This window comes from Papilio xuthus, unplaced genomic scaffold (assembly GCF_000836235.2).
Source record: "Papilio xuthus unplaced genomic scaffold, Pxut_1.1 DF828952.1, whole genome shotgun sequence".
Taxonomy (NCBI): domain Eukaryota; kingdom Metazoa; phylum Arthropoda; class Insecta; order Lepidoptera; family Papilionidae; genus Papilio; species Papilio xuthus.
The window spans coordinates 5,939,606-5,954,555 of NW_013529697.1; the positions used below are offsets into that span (position 1 = coordinate 5,939,606).

At 34.0% G+C, this 14,950-nt stretch overlaps 1 protein-coding gene across 2 annotated transcripts in view; it reads left to right on the top strand.

Annotated features, from left to right (window-relative positions):
* The window catches only part of LOC106126858 (uncharacterized), a 75,645-nt gene that overhangs the window by 51,550 nt on the left and 9,145 nt on the right, over positions 1 to 14,950 (top strand). For both annotated transcript variants that reach the window (XM_013324760.1, XM_013324768.1), the window contains exons 4-5: positions 6,480 to 6,667; positions 14,195 to 14,373. In XM_013324760.1, coding sequence (XP_013180214.1) covers positions 6,480 to 6,667; positions 14,195 to 14,373 — 367 coding nt within the window. The remainder of the gene's footprint in view (positions 1 to 6,479; positions 6,668 to 14,194; positions 14,374 to 14,950) is intronic.

Below are 14,950 nucleotides of genomic sequence, written 5' to 3' on the forward strand. Positions count from 1 at the left end.
AAAAATTAATTAAAAAAACATTGTCCAGCGGACAAAATTGTGAATCTAAACCATTCCCAGATCCCCTTGAACACACACAAAACATTTCATCAAAATCGATCCAGTCGTTTGAGAGAAGTTCAGTGACATACACACTCACAGAAGAATTATATATATAAAGATATATAAAATAGATTAAAATAGCATATGCAATAACATAATATTCCATAAGAAATCTTTTCTGTGGGAAAAATCCACTATTGAATATTTGCTTAAAATATGTTAGTATTTAAATTTTTAAATATAGTTAATTTTGACTACAAACATGTCATATATTCAATTTGTATGCTAAGCGCAAATATCCTCTGGCTGACATTCCCACCAATTACTCGCGCACTGCTTAATTATGTAAACTCATAAAGTGTTTTGATAAATATCACTGAACTAAAATATAGCTAACAGGAAAAAAAAACATTTAAGGTAATTTATAGTACTATAAATATTATTATATAAGTAAACTTAATCTATATTAATATTACAAATATAAAAGATTTGAATATTTGTATGCATCGAATAGGCTCAAAATAAAAAAAAAACTTTCCCTCTTAGGAAGCAGCACTTTCCCGCATGATATAATCTAAAATTATTACTTGATATTTTTTTACAATCCGCGCAGACTAAGTCGCGGGCTACTGCTAGTGTAACATAAATATGAAGGTTCTTAAATCAAAGCGGAATAAATTTCTGGAACTAGCGTTACTTCAGGGATGATGTTTATAAATTAAAAATAATGGTACAAAATTTTTAACTAATATTCACAATTAATATCTTAGTGTTAACGACGTAGGCATAAATAATGCACGAGTTAAAAGACATACAACAAGCAAGAATCGTTTAACATTTTCTTAAGTAAATTTATGTACTTAATGGCCGTAGTAGAGGAGATAAGTAACGGTTGGCCGTCGCGTTTTTTATTCAACTGCTCCCAACTTGTTAAGAATATGGATTAAGTTCTGTTTAACTGAAACTGCTAAAGTTTTAATGCGCATAATAGCTATTTAATCTTGTTGTCTTGATCCAAAACAGACTTTGTACTTCTGCTTTTTGTCTTCAAGATGACCTGCTAGGGGCAGAATTAAATTTCTTAGTTCATAAAAAGAAATTTTGTGACCTTAACTGATGTTAAATATTGCATCAAGTTTCTATTCTTGGTCTAACATCAATAAACCGGTATACTGCAATAAGCATACTGAACCGTTAGATAAAACGATTCTATCGTATTGTTCTTTTAGTTCGAAGTTCGTGAGAATGTCTATTCAGCTGTAGCAAGAAATATGATCAACATAAATAATATCTGTGGGAACTGAATGATAAGAAACATGCGTTGTTATTAAAATTAGAATTATGATGCGGTGAAACTTTTACACACGTTATCTTGTCCATTATTATAGTGTATTCCTTGATTAGATCTTCAGACAGGGCACCTACGTAGGTTTATTCTTGTACCAATATATCAATCAAAGAACATATAATTTCTGATCTTTTGGTAGAGTTTCTTTAATATTTCAATGTGCTATGTTTCAAATTCGCCTTTCAACGTGGCTAATAAGGTAATATGATTAGAAAAACGTGCTAATATAATAGCACATCGCTTTGTGTACGTGTTAACTTAATAGCTTATTGGATTGAATGTTCAAACGAATCCATTACGAGAGGTTTTTAATTAACTTCTGCATGTTAAAGGCTAGCTCGTTTTCCCCCTTTTCATTATCTGTACTCTCTAAATGAACATGTTTACTGCAATTAACTTGATCAGCTAATATCTCTTTTGATGCCTCATTTGTATCTATTACATGTGTTTGTTGTTTTTTGTTGAATTTGGCACAAAACTGAATACTGTTTTACATTAGAAGTAATTGGATAAAAGTTCGACACAAATTTACGTACATTTATAGATGAATTACTAAGAAAGCCTTTTATCTTGTCTTTTGTTTTTATTGCCTAAATCATAAACCAAAATTTAAGTTAATTTCTCGAATTTAATTCTACAATAAGTTGGTTTATCGTTTTCTTAATTAAACATCATCTGCATACAACGGATGTCGGCTGTCGGGCGGTAGGAAACTTCGCCTCACATTTTTCATCTTAACAACTTCCTAACTTGTTAAGAATATAGATTCAGAATTTACTGCTCAACTTGTATCATAACTTAGAACGTTTAATTTTTTTAATCTTATACAAAATCTGTATAACTTTAACATACACATTCTTTGTGTCCTAAAGTTTATTATATATAAAAATCTTAAAAAGCTATTTTAAATTTGTATCACCAGTTTATCAAGATGTTTTTTAAATCCTACTGGAATAGCATTCATTTTTGCTATTCGACTAAATGCTGTCATTTAGCTTATAATGAAGAGCTGTTAACATTATTAACCTTTCCAAGAATCATTTATTTCAAAGTAAGAAATTAAAAATACTTTTTTGTGTTGGCAAATATTAGTGGAGCGTCGGTGGCTCCGTGGTCAAGCACTTGACTTGCAATCTGCAGGTCCTGGGTTCGAATCCCGCCATGTACCAATGTGTTTTTCGATTTACATATGTACATTTATCCGACGTTCTTACGGTGAAGGAAAACATCGTGATGCAACCTGCACATATCTGAGAAGAAATTCAAAGATACGTGTGAAGTCAACCAACCCGTACTTGGCCAGCGTGGTTGACTATGGCCTAATCACCCTTAACTTAGGGTAGGCTCCGAGCCCCTCGGTGGGGACGTATAGTGAGCTGATGATGTCAAATATTAGTCGAGAGTGATGGAGATGGAAATTAATATTTAAAACACTAACTGTCACCCGCGGCTCTGTCCGCGCGGATTAAAAAAACTTAAGTAGTAGCCTATGTCTCCTTCCTCTGGAAGACGTAGATGTAGAATATAGTCTGCTATATTTTACATCTATACCAAATTTCATCGAGATCGAGATTTTCAGCCGTTTTAAAGATCTTCAAACAAACATCTATCCATCCATCCAAACATTCGAATTTATATATTGGTAAGATTTACTGGTTAAAATTAATAAGTCAGTGTACATGTGTAATGTATTTTTCTAACGAATAGCTAATTAAAGATTACCTACATATACATATGTGAAATTATTTATATAGATTTCGATTAACATTGAAATTACATTGATAAATATTTGATCAAACATTTGTCGATCTGATCTCGATTATGTGTGATGTATACGAAAGTTGTTTCGTCTCCCCTCTCATCTCTATTAAGGAAAAGCGTCACAAGTTATTAAGGGGACCATTCAAAGCTACTTGTGTACGCACTTTTGATAAAAGTATTGGCACACAGAGTATAATATTATTTTTCTCTCGCTTAATAAAAGCAGGCTGTTGAGGTTTGACCGACTCTAAAGGATAAATAAAAAAGGCAAGGCTTTTAGCGATTCGTCATATAAAACTTATCTGGTTACATGTTAAGAAGATTTAAAGAGCACTCATAACATAAATCATGTAGGTATGGATATTGAAGCCCGATAAGTGTACCAAAACAAATGTAACTCCTTGATTTCTGCCTTCCTGATATTACCAAGATTATTTATTTATTAATACGTGAATCTCAAATTCCAAAAACTTAGTTAATTCTGAATTTTCGTAGTTTTAGTAGTTAGCCGAATATTTTGCGGCACTTGATAAACTCTCGGAAATTGACCTCGTTGCTAATTACCTGCCAACTCAATTACTTCCAAAGGTAATTAGTTACAAGACTTCATTACACAGGCGGTAGCTTTAGTTGATAATTGCGGTATCGACAAACGTGTATTTAATAAAATATATGCACGTTTGCGAGATTTCATTATAAATAACACGGTTTTAGCAATTCGGTTGATGTTTTAAACACACTAATACGAATACGATAACAACTACTATCGAAACTAAATGTTATAAGTATCCATTCTGCTCTAAATTGTAATATATTTATCTCATTAAACACGTGTTTCTGAGAGCATTGCTAATATATTAATGTCGTTGTTTTCTGAAAGATAATGATATGCTTTATACAGAGATTTTGGTCTAAGAAACCAACGCTATGTTGTTATTATGGATTTCATAACTAAACTAGTGTTTAACGAAGAGTTATCAAATACGACTAAATAACTTTGATTCCAGGGTATTGATTTAAATTGAATATTAAAAATATGAGCACGTAATATTTAAAAGTGTGATGCAAACCCGGTCATCGGGTTCGTGCACACTATTCGGATCAACGCCTGCAGGCGGATGGCCCGTCATGCGTGCACTCGCCCTAATTTAAATGATGCCCCGTTCGAAATGCTAACGTCAAATAAATATGATATTCAGTTAAGAGACACAATGATATCGATGAAGAGATTTTAATTCGTGGTTTGAAATTTTTACTTTATAATACTTTACCTAAACCTTATCCTGTAAGAAATAAAAGTATTTTTATTAACTAAAAATTTTCCAAAGAAATTGGTAACTTAAAATTGAGAGTTCTTTAAGGACAATAATTTATAGTGGATGATGAACGATGGAAAATGGAAATGATAATTTTACGACTTATGATAACATTACTTCGTAAATAATACAGAGTTGATGTAACATTTCAATTTTGTCAAGAGAGCCGTGTTCGTGCCGAAACATGTCGCAGAGCACACTTCTCTGCAAATACCTCTTGGTAACGTCTTTTCAAGTATGTCTAAGGAAAACAAATGTTTACTTTATGCTACTAGTAATTTACATATTAGAATTCCAAATTCAAAAATCATCAATTTAGTTTAGAACTGGCAATTTTTTACTCGAATTAAACGTTATAAAGGAAACAATATAATTATCGAAAGTACTTGCAACGCTTAGGTTTATTTTTCAGGTTGTTTAAAAATATAGTTTTAAAGTTTACAAAGAATTTAGTCACGTATAAAGTAGTTTTATCTTCTTTGTAAATAAATGGAAGTGAGTTGAAGTCAGTGCCGTGTTCAATGCTTTGGAGCGTGTAACGTGGTATGCGTTGAATTCAAACTTTTACTGCAACATACATTTTTTTCAAAACCCTCCAAGCCTCTATAACTCTACACGTAAACCGTTAACTATTTATAGCATTTTTATGACACATCTTTCTTTTCCTTTCATTTATGGTTTTCATTGAACAAAGTTTTTTATCATTATTTTATTTTACACGTAAGTTTGTACCTTTCAAAAAACTTGTCGAAGTAAGATTCAATGAAACATTTTCAATGATTTTATATGCAGCTTTATCTCTTATTATGAATAAGTTTTTTTTCTGAATATTGGAAGCGACTGACAAATAAACGTCGCGTCGTGTCACGGTCAAATTTATTTCGAATTGGCCAGTAACGGACGTTCCAGAAGCTTCGACATGAATTATACATTACCTAAGGGAAGTACACAGAAACAATTCCGCCAATGATCTCATTCAATTCCTCTTCTTTCCACGCAATTCTCACGGCATAAGGAAAATATGGCAGTAATTCGAAAAGTTTTATTACTTTTACGTGCGTATTTGTTAAGTCGATTTCGGCAAATCGCCGCGTAAGAGGTTTCCTTTATATCTTTCGACAGATTTTTACTTACGGGTGCATGTTATTATATTAAAAATAAATACATTTAACTTTAACCTGTATATTACGTATTAATTGTCTGGAATAATAAGTACATCTTATATAAAAATATGTTTATACATACGTTTCTTCATATCAAACAATGGATTTTTGCCATTTGGCATCAATTCTAACCGACAATGTCCTACTGCAAAATATTCGACCTTTTAAAGAGCTGCTAGATATGACGCTATGCCAATATACAGTTTACAAATAGTGGAATTATCTATTGTTTTAATTAATAATTATAATTACACTATCGTTCTATTTTTATTATTTCCATTTTCAAATACATAAACACTTATAGATTGCATTAAAATTCGCAACGTGTAGTAAATAGCATTTAATATATTGAAACAATAAAGCGAGAGAGAAACTGTAATCTGTACTGAAAACATCGCGCTGACCGCACTGCAGGGGAGCACTAAAAGTCGACCCAAACATACTCCCGGACAGGACTGAACAAACAATGTTAATAAAGGCCAAACATCCCTAACTTACCTGTCGCCTGCGTCGCGTTTAACAAAAACACGCCTCATCTCCCGGGGCTAAGCTCTCAGACGAGCTTCACTATCTTTATTTAAACAATGTTCATACAAATTTCGCTCGGTTAAAACAATAAACTTTGCATTAAATTACGATTTTCTCATTTATTTATCTTCATGTGAAATAAATATATTCATTGATTCAATATTATACTTTTAAATATGTCTAAAGCTCCAAGGATGGATGATACCACTTTCTAACGACCGACAATGATGGTGATACATCCTAATATGTTGAAGTTCTTTTATATTGAAATAAGATGAATCCGATATGTACTAAAATTTGAATTTCTATCTTGTTCCATAGACAACACATTCACCGTGGTGGTTGAGAAGGACGGACGAGGTCTAGGCATGTCGGTGTGCGGCGGGGCAGGGCTGGTGCGCATCCGACGCCTGTACCCGCCGCAGCCCGCCTGGCGTACCGGTCGACTGGCGCCCAGGGACCTCCTGCTCGCAGCTAACGGTGTGCCTCTAGCCGGTCTTAGTACCTACGTGAGTACCTTATCTGTTGTTCTTTCTCATTGTGCTGCCGTCCCTTTCCACAGTAATAGGGAATAGGGATCCGGCATTATCATATGCTCTTAAATGCTTAAATGCCAATATCGATTTCGGTATCTTAGTAGCTTAATGTAAAATATGTATTTTACAAAAAAAAACATTTTTATGATTTTTTCGACATCTTTTCATTTGTTTTTCAAGTTTTACAATATCATTAGACCCAAGAGATCTCTTCACAAAGTTAGAATTTGTTAAACTTCCGCGCGTAAACTTTCTAAAGATTTTCTTAAGTTACAATTGTAATATACATTTATACTGAAAGGGAAATTATACATTTTCCATGAAATAATAATAACAACCTTTGTCATAACCTCACAATAAAATCCTGCTTAGTCAGGGGTGGAGAGAAGTAAAAGGTTTTTAATTTTTATACATTTGACATGTCAAAACATGGGACTTGTCAAAGTATATACAGAGTAACCCAATTTACATAATACATAACTGTGTATCTTGTACACTCTAAAAATGGATATATTACGTCATCTATAAAAGTTGCAATTTCCCGTTTTAGCACTTCCGACGACACAGTATTAAACATAAAAAATATGTTAACGTTGAAATTGCCTGCGCTAATGCTGCAGCAATAAACTGCAAAGGGTTGTCACGCCCTCGTCTAAAATATACTACAATTTTAAAAAAACGTTTTTGTAAACTTACAACTGAAAAAAATATCTAAACGATGATATCTTTAATAAATGTAAAAAAAGTGGATTCTGTAAATTAATTTTCTATTATCGGATCATTTATTTAGTGAAAATGTCTATTTTCATCGAGTTCGATACAATTTTGTACATTCAGTTGGAAAAGTTTTAATTTCTTATAAAGTTCACTAATTACAGCCCTGTTAGAAACATCTCGGATCCGTCGCCCGCGGTACTAAAATCTTCGGTAACATATTAGGCCTGTCGATAAAGTTATAACTTTGCCCAACTTTGATGTGAACACACAAAATCTTTTCTTGTATGATTCTGTAAGGTAATTTCGTAACTTTTGGTTCAGTGAGTTTGAACGAAGTTGATACAAATCTTACATCATATGCGATAGAAACTTACAAAATCTATATTAAGGCTTATCATTTCTATTTACGAAATAATTTCAAACTTTAGTAATATATGTTTGTCTTGAAATAAAAACCGATGGAAGTTGAAAAAGAAAAAATGGATCGCTCCCTTTCGTTGATCCACAATTGATTTCGAAGTGTAATTGAATAAAATACTTTCTGGGATTATATTTAACTCTTGATTCCGTTCCGGAGGTCGAAAGGCGAAGTACGATGAGTGTCACGAACAGAATTAACAACTCGAACAAAGTGAGGCTGTCCTTATTTTGAAATTGAATTCCCTTTGCTTTATTTGAGTAATTTTACTTTTGTATCTTTCATTATATGTATATTTACACCGTTATATAGTAATACTGCAGAGTTATTGTCTCCTTTAGGTAAATTAAATAACAAATCTACACTAAGGACTCCCTAAGTGAACAATTAACGACTGTATGGTAGTACTAAACTCGGTTATACTTATCTATACAATTGCTTCAATGTCACTAATGAAAGAGTGTAAATAGAAATGTAAGATTTAATCTATCTAATTAAAATAAGGTTAACTATAAATTGAAGTGAATCTAATATCGAAAAAAGGTTTATGTGTTTATTTATTTTTTCTGTCTGTCCGCAAATCCGCGTTTGTTCCTTGTACTCTCTAACACGACTGGTTCGATTTTATCGGGATTTTTATTTAAACTGATGTATGTCGGAGTAACTTAGGGTATTTTTCTAATACCTCGCTGAGAGAGACACGGGGAACGGCTAGTTATGCTTATATTAATACTGTCGTCAGCATTCTTGGACCGTCTCTTGCATCACTGCGCCCTGCCCTGCCTAATTGCGCCTTTAAAACAATGACGTTAATCAGAAATGCACGTCTGGTTTCTTACTAATGACGACTATTACACATGTTTGTAGTATAACTTTCAGAATATGAGTGAAATAACGTATTTATTGCACTGCTCATCGTCTAATTTCACTCATAAGAAACCAAAATAAACGAGCGTAATAAAGGTTTGATACAGTTTTTTTTACTATTTTTCTTAACTCAATGAGTTTTTAACTTTGTTAGACTCTGCAAAGCTCTACGTAGTTTGCAATTTTTACAACTTTTCCCTCCCTTTTAATGATTACGAGTCTAAAGACTGTCCGTGTTTGTAGAGTGTTACTTTAATTTGTTTGAGTTGATGGAAACTCTTACGAACGGTAACTCAATAGTCTTTGACTCTTGATACTTTTATCGATGATATGGTTTTAATGTTTTACACCTTATATTAATACAAAAAAAATGAATACGTGAACGGCAACTAATATTATTCGTTAGTGTTTATTTAGCAATTATTAAAAGATAGCTTGCGCCCATGAATCCGTCCGCGCGGTGTTGATAAAAACTTAGTAAATAGCCTCTGTGTTCTTGGTGACTATGATGACGCGTTGAGCCGTTTTGGAGTTACCTTCTAATAAACATACATCCATTCAACCCCATGTTAGTACATTTTCGCATTTATAATATTAGTAAGATTAATTTAAATTGTGTTCTAAATCAAAATTGTGCAAGAATTTTTTGTTATAATAAGTCATATCATACAAACTATTCATAGCAGAAATTACAACTGTTGGGGTACATTTTAAAAGTGGGCCGGCGTCCATTGTGTTGCTAAATTAGAATACCCAGTACGTTACCTGCGCTACTGAAACTGACAGGGATTAACAACTAAACAAATTGAAAAGAAAGGAAATTTAAGAAAATAAAACTTCATTAAATTTAAAAAGAACAGACCAAAAGTCTGTGCAAATAATAACCGAAAAGTTAAAAGGAAGCGAATTATATGAAAATATTATTTAACAGCATAACACTACTAATATTAGTAGGAACTCACAATACAGTTAATAGCATTTAAATACTATAATTGGCAATCACTAGCTTCTAGAGGGTCGGAGGCTCAGAAGTTAAGCACTTGACTTGTAATCTATAGTTCCTGGGTTCGAATCCCGCCATGTACCAATGCGATATTCGATTTACATATGTACATTTATCCAATGTTTCTACGGTGAAGGAAAACATCGTAATGCATCCTGCCCATATCACCAAGTCACCAACCCGCACTTCCCCAGCATGGTTGACTATGGCTTAGTCACTCCTAACTTAGGGTAAGGTCCCCAAGCCCCTCAGTAGAGAAGTGAAAAATAATATTTATTGTTATACCTTACCATATAGCTGTTCCTACATATATGAAAAAATATTTCCTTGTTACGTTCATGTTTGTGATAGTAAAACGCTGTATGTTGTGTAGCAAACGGGTTTCTCATTATTCAACGTCTCAGCTAAAAGAAACAGTCTGAGTGTACATACAAAGGCGAGGAAATTGAAGAGCATTCCTCTTCCGCCGCGACCTGTTGTCAGCGACGGGCTCGTCCTGACAACGTGAGATATTACCTACGAGATAGTAGCCTAACTTTTACCGTATATAGAGAAATAAGACATTAAAAGTATTCCTACATAAGAAATTACTTGTTGTCATCCTTGACTCCGTCTGCACTAAATAAAAAAAATATAGTATTCTTCGAGAGTACGTTACACATGCATGCAGCCATTTATGTGATACCTTCTAACAAACATCCATCCAGCCATCTAAGCATTAGCATTTATATCTGATGAACTTGAATTCTCAAATTTTTTTCATGACATTTGGTTAGACCCAGTTAAAAGATGTTTTCGTCTTAATTTACGTCATTCCTTAAATATGTATATCTTTAATGTATTTCTTTATTTATTACACCGCAATTTGGTGAAATAGTATTTTAAAATTGAAAACGTGAAAATTTCCCTTAATTATGAAATAACGTGACTGGAATCGAAAAAAAGTAGCACAAATAAAATATCGCTGATTTTCTAGTAGCGCAGAAATTGGTCGCGTGCGGGAACACAGTCACGGTAACGTTGCTGCCGACCTAATGTTTCCGTAAAACTAAATGCGATCTGATATAAAACTGGAGCTCTATATACAACTTGAGGTTAATGATCTTATATTGATTCGTAATATAGAACAATGACTCTATCATTAGAACTTTGGAAACAAGTCTAAAAGGAGGAATGTTGACAATGTTACAAAAAATAATAGTAAAGGGAAATTAAGATTAAATTTCATTTTTAAAACTACGAGAAGTTGAATCAATTTAAGCTGCACCTAAGATCGTCTATGATATTTATTTTTCATCCCAACATTTTCCTCGTTGAAGCAGAACGTGAGTAGCAGTCAAAAGATCTTATATGGCAACACAATTTTATAAATGAATTCATTTAGATAAAATACTTTAATTCCATAAACTTTAACGTACGTGCAATAAGTATACAGGAAATAATGGAGGAAAAACAAAACATAACCTAACATTTCAAAAACCGTTAAGATTTTTAAATATTGCAATATAACGAACACATAGGTACCAAACATTACTCTTCCCAGCTGAGTATAGAAAAATCCACAGTGAGGTGCTCGGAGCCTACCCTAAGTTAGGGGTGAATAGGCCTTAGTCAACCACGCAAGCGCAGTGCGGGCCAATATACTGCGTCCCGGAGGCCTAATTTAGTCCTCTTCCCGTCCCCCCATTTTTCTTAAAAGTAAAGGATGGGAAGTGGACTTGCCAGATGAGAGGATGCATGGAAAGGGAAAATACTTTCATTCTGTGCATCCTCTCCTTCGTCGATTAAAGGTAGGCAACGCATATGCAATTGCGTATGTCTATGGGCAACGGTCACTTCGCTATATCAGCGATTTCAGGTGGCCGCTCGTTGGTTTACCAACTTATGATATAAAAAATATATATAAAAATACTGAGCTAAAAAAAATGTTATCAAAAGAAAGTTAAGGATATTGAATTACATGTTATATCTGACGCCGCGGGCATCGTCCGTCCATTCTAACAGATATTACGGCACACACAATTTAATAAATGGCGTTACAGATTGTACGCAATTCGATTACAAGCATAGGTCAAAGGAACGAGAACGACGACGGCCGTAACGAAGTTGAATAGCAGAACAATTGAAGCTCGTCATAACAACATTCCCGATCCGCATTCTATGTCTTATTAAGAAACAGTTTTGTTACAAGTTATATACCAGATATGTTTTATATAGCTAATAGACATGCCATTGTAACCTACTAACTAAGACGTCCTGAATGCATATAATAAAACTGATCAATAGTAAAACGCGTGAAGCTAAACTGTGTCTTAAATAAGCTTAAAATAGTAAAAATATCAATAAAATTTTAACTTTAGCTGTAATATCAGCTCTATGCTCCGTGATTGAGAAGTACTTTACTTATAATCAGAAATAATCAAACGAAGCACTACTTTCTTGTTTTAGAACGGCGTTACATTGTTACAGCTTTCGTATTCGCACGATTTTATCAGTGTGTACTCGTTTAGTCAGGTTGTGCATTAATTATGGGAGAACGCCATAGAACGGCGCGACTTACTGCACTGGGTAACTTCCACTCTAACAAAAACAAACTAGTAATAGATTTCTCTTTACATTACCCACGTAAACTATTTCCCTTCAAGGCCAATTTCCTACATAGATATCTGTCACATACCTATACTACTAACGTCAAAGGATATAAAATGCTAAACATTACTGTATCCTCCACGTAACAGAGCAATTGGCCGTGAGCCATAAAGCAGTCAGGGCAATGGTTTATTGCGGACCTAATGCGCCCCGGGAGCACATAACGCAGCAATTTAACGATCAGATATCAAACGTCTCGGGTTCGACGCTCGCCTACCGCTGAAACAAGATTAACGCCAGCGCCCCCTAATCCCCATGCTATTGCTTAAATTAATCCCCATTTAGTCCATTTAGTGTATTCCGTGCCTTGCAAATGTTGGTTTCACCATTGTCTACCGCAAATATAAAGCTGGCCAATGTTACGCTTACCTTCTCTTTATTCCTATGAATTCCCTTCCTAAATCCAAATCTCCTTTCCCAAGTACATTCCTTCTTAACATATCACAGTTGAGAAAACAAAACGTCGTCAAAAACACCAATTTGTAATCAGAGATCTTTGTTACTTATCTATTTGATATTTTTCTTTCGAAAATTGCCCATCCATTATAAATTATTATACTTCTTATTAAACTTAAAGAAATAAAATCATGATACAAGTATTTATGTATTTAACATATTAGGAACAAATGTTATTGTTTAAAACAGTGGAAATTTCCGATTTACATGTTAGCATTCAAAGCTTAGCTTCTGAGAGCACAAAGCGTCGGATATTGAAGAATGCTTTGTTTCCGTAGTCCCTTTGTCCGCGACTGCGACGGCCCCGAAAACTGAAAATTGATTCATCTTATTTCTTCTTACTAATATTATAAATGCGATTTTTTGGACGAATCGATGGATGGGTGTTTGTTAGAAGGTATCTCCAGAACGGCGACGTGGATCTCGCTAAAAATCGGCATAGATTTAGAACATAATCTGGAAAACATAGGCTACTAAATAAGTTTTTTTTTGCGAGCAGGCGAAGTCACCAGCATTTTAATAAAAAACCTTATTATAGCAAGAAGCTGCTCATTATTTAACATAAAGTATAATAATGAAGTAAATATTAACCTTTAGAACGTAGTTCCGTGTTTCATAAAATGAAAAGTCGACAACATTACCACCCCGACGCAACGTTGAGGTTCATTAAAATCCTTTTCTTTGATTAACGTCATCAAGGTGCCGTGTAAACGGCGTTTATTTAAAATGTAAACCTAGAATAAATTATTATACGTATATCTGCAAAATTAGTACTTTACGATCGGAAAAATCTTTGGCAAAATAATATTACTTGGTACCACGTTACGACAAACTTAATGTCTGCCAATTTAGATCAATAAACTGAAAACAGTTAAACTTATTTTTAGTTAATTTCAGCAAAGCTTTCTGAGTTTATAGTATTTCCTATTGAGAAATTAACCCAAGTATTGCTTAACTTCGTTACCTATTGTTTTCCTTGAATAAGGTTTTTTATTAGAAACGACTAAAGTTTTTACTCCCCAATGCTTTGTCGGATTGTTCGAAACAAACGAAACAAATGCTTGAAGTTTAGCCGAGCAATGAATCTCAGGCAGTCCCGGAGGAAACTTAGCAGGTACGCGCCGATACCAATAAGAAAAGAAATACGGTCAAGAAAACATTGCACGTACTATGAAACATTCCGCTAAATGTTATTTACTTCAACAGTTTCTTTTATAAAAGTTTACTCATTAAGTAAAAATAAAGTAAATAATGCGTAGTCCTTCATTTTAATTTAAAAAAGTATCTTATTTAAATCGGGAGATTTTAAAAGGAATGTAGTCATAACACATACTGATTGAATCTGCTTCTTTTTAAATTATAATAATATATATTTCTTTACATTTCTTAGGAAGCACTGGAGGTGCTAAGAACAGCGGCGACGCGTGTTGAGCTGCGCGTGTGCCGACCGCCTAGTGACGCGCTGGAGAGCCTGACGCCGCCCGACCCGCCGACGCCACCCGTCCGCACACCTCACCCACCACATCTACCGCCGCTCGACCCCCTCAACTGCCATCCCTTACATGCTCGGTAATTATAATTTCACATGAGGACAAAACAGTATGAATAGTTTTAAATGCCTTCGTGACTCAGGTTCCTCTGCGCGCTGCGCAGTGCCCTTCCTATATGCGTAGAATTTTTACGTCCTTTGACCTTTACGTCCAACTACACCTAAGATGGTGTTCCGCGCAGAGACTTATACGATGTTCCGAGCCGCTAAGATATATGAAAACTATAATACTCCTCTTTTTTACATCTGTTTAAAATCTATGTTGACTGTTGTATAAAAAGAACCTACAAAATTACTAATAATAATTTAAAAGCAACGATTACGCATTTATTTTCCTTGCTTCTCCTTATTATGCGTTACAACGTTTAATTATTAACTCTAGTCAATAGATAATTAAAATAAAAAATATGATCACGATGCACTAAATTAAGACATCCAATTGGCAATTAATAACTCTCTGAATGTCGGCTGTGGTAATCTAAACGAGCCTGGCCGTGTACTTTGAAATTAAAGGCGAGCGGCGCAACCGCGGCTCCATTCCTTACATAGTATGACAAGATAATCAGAGAAACAAGCGCACATAAAGTTGTTACTACG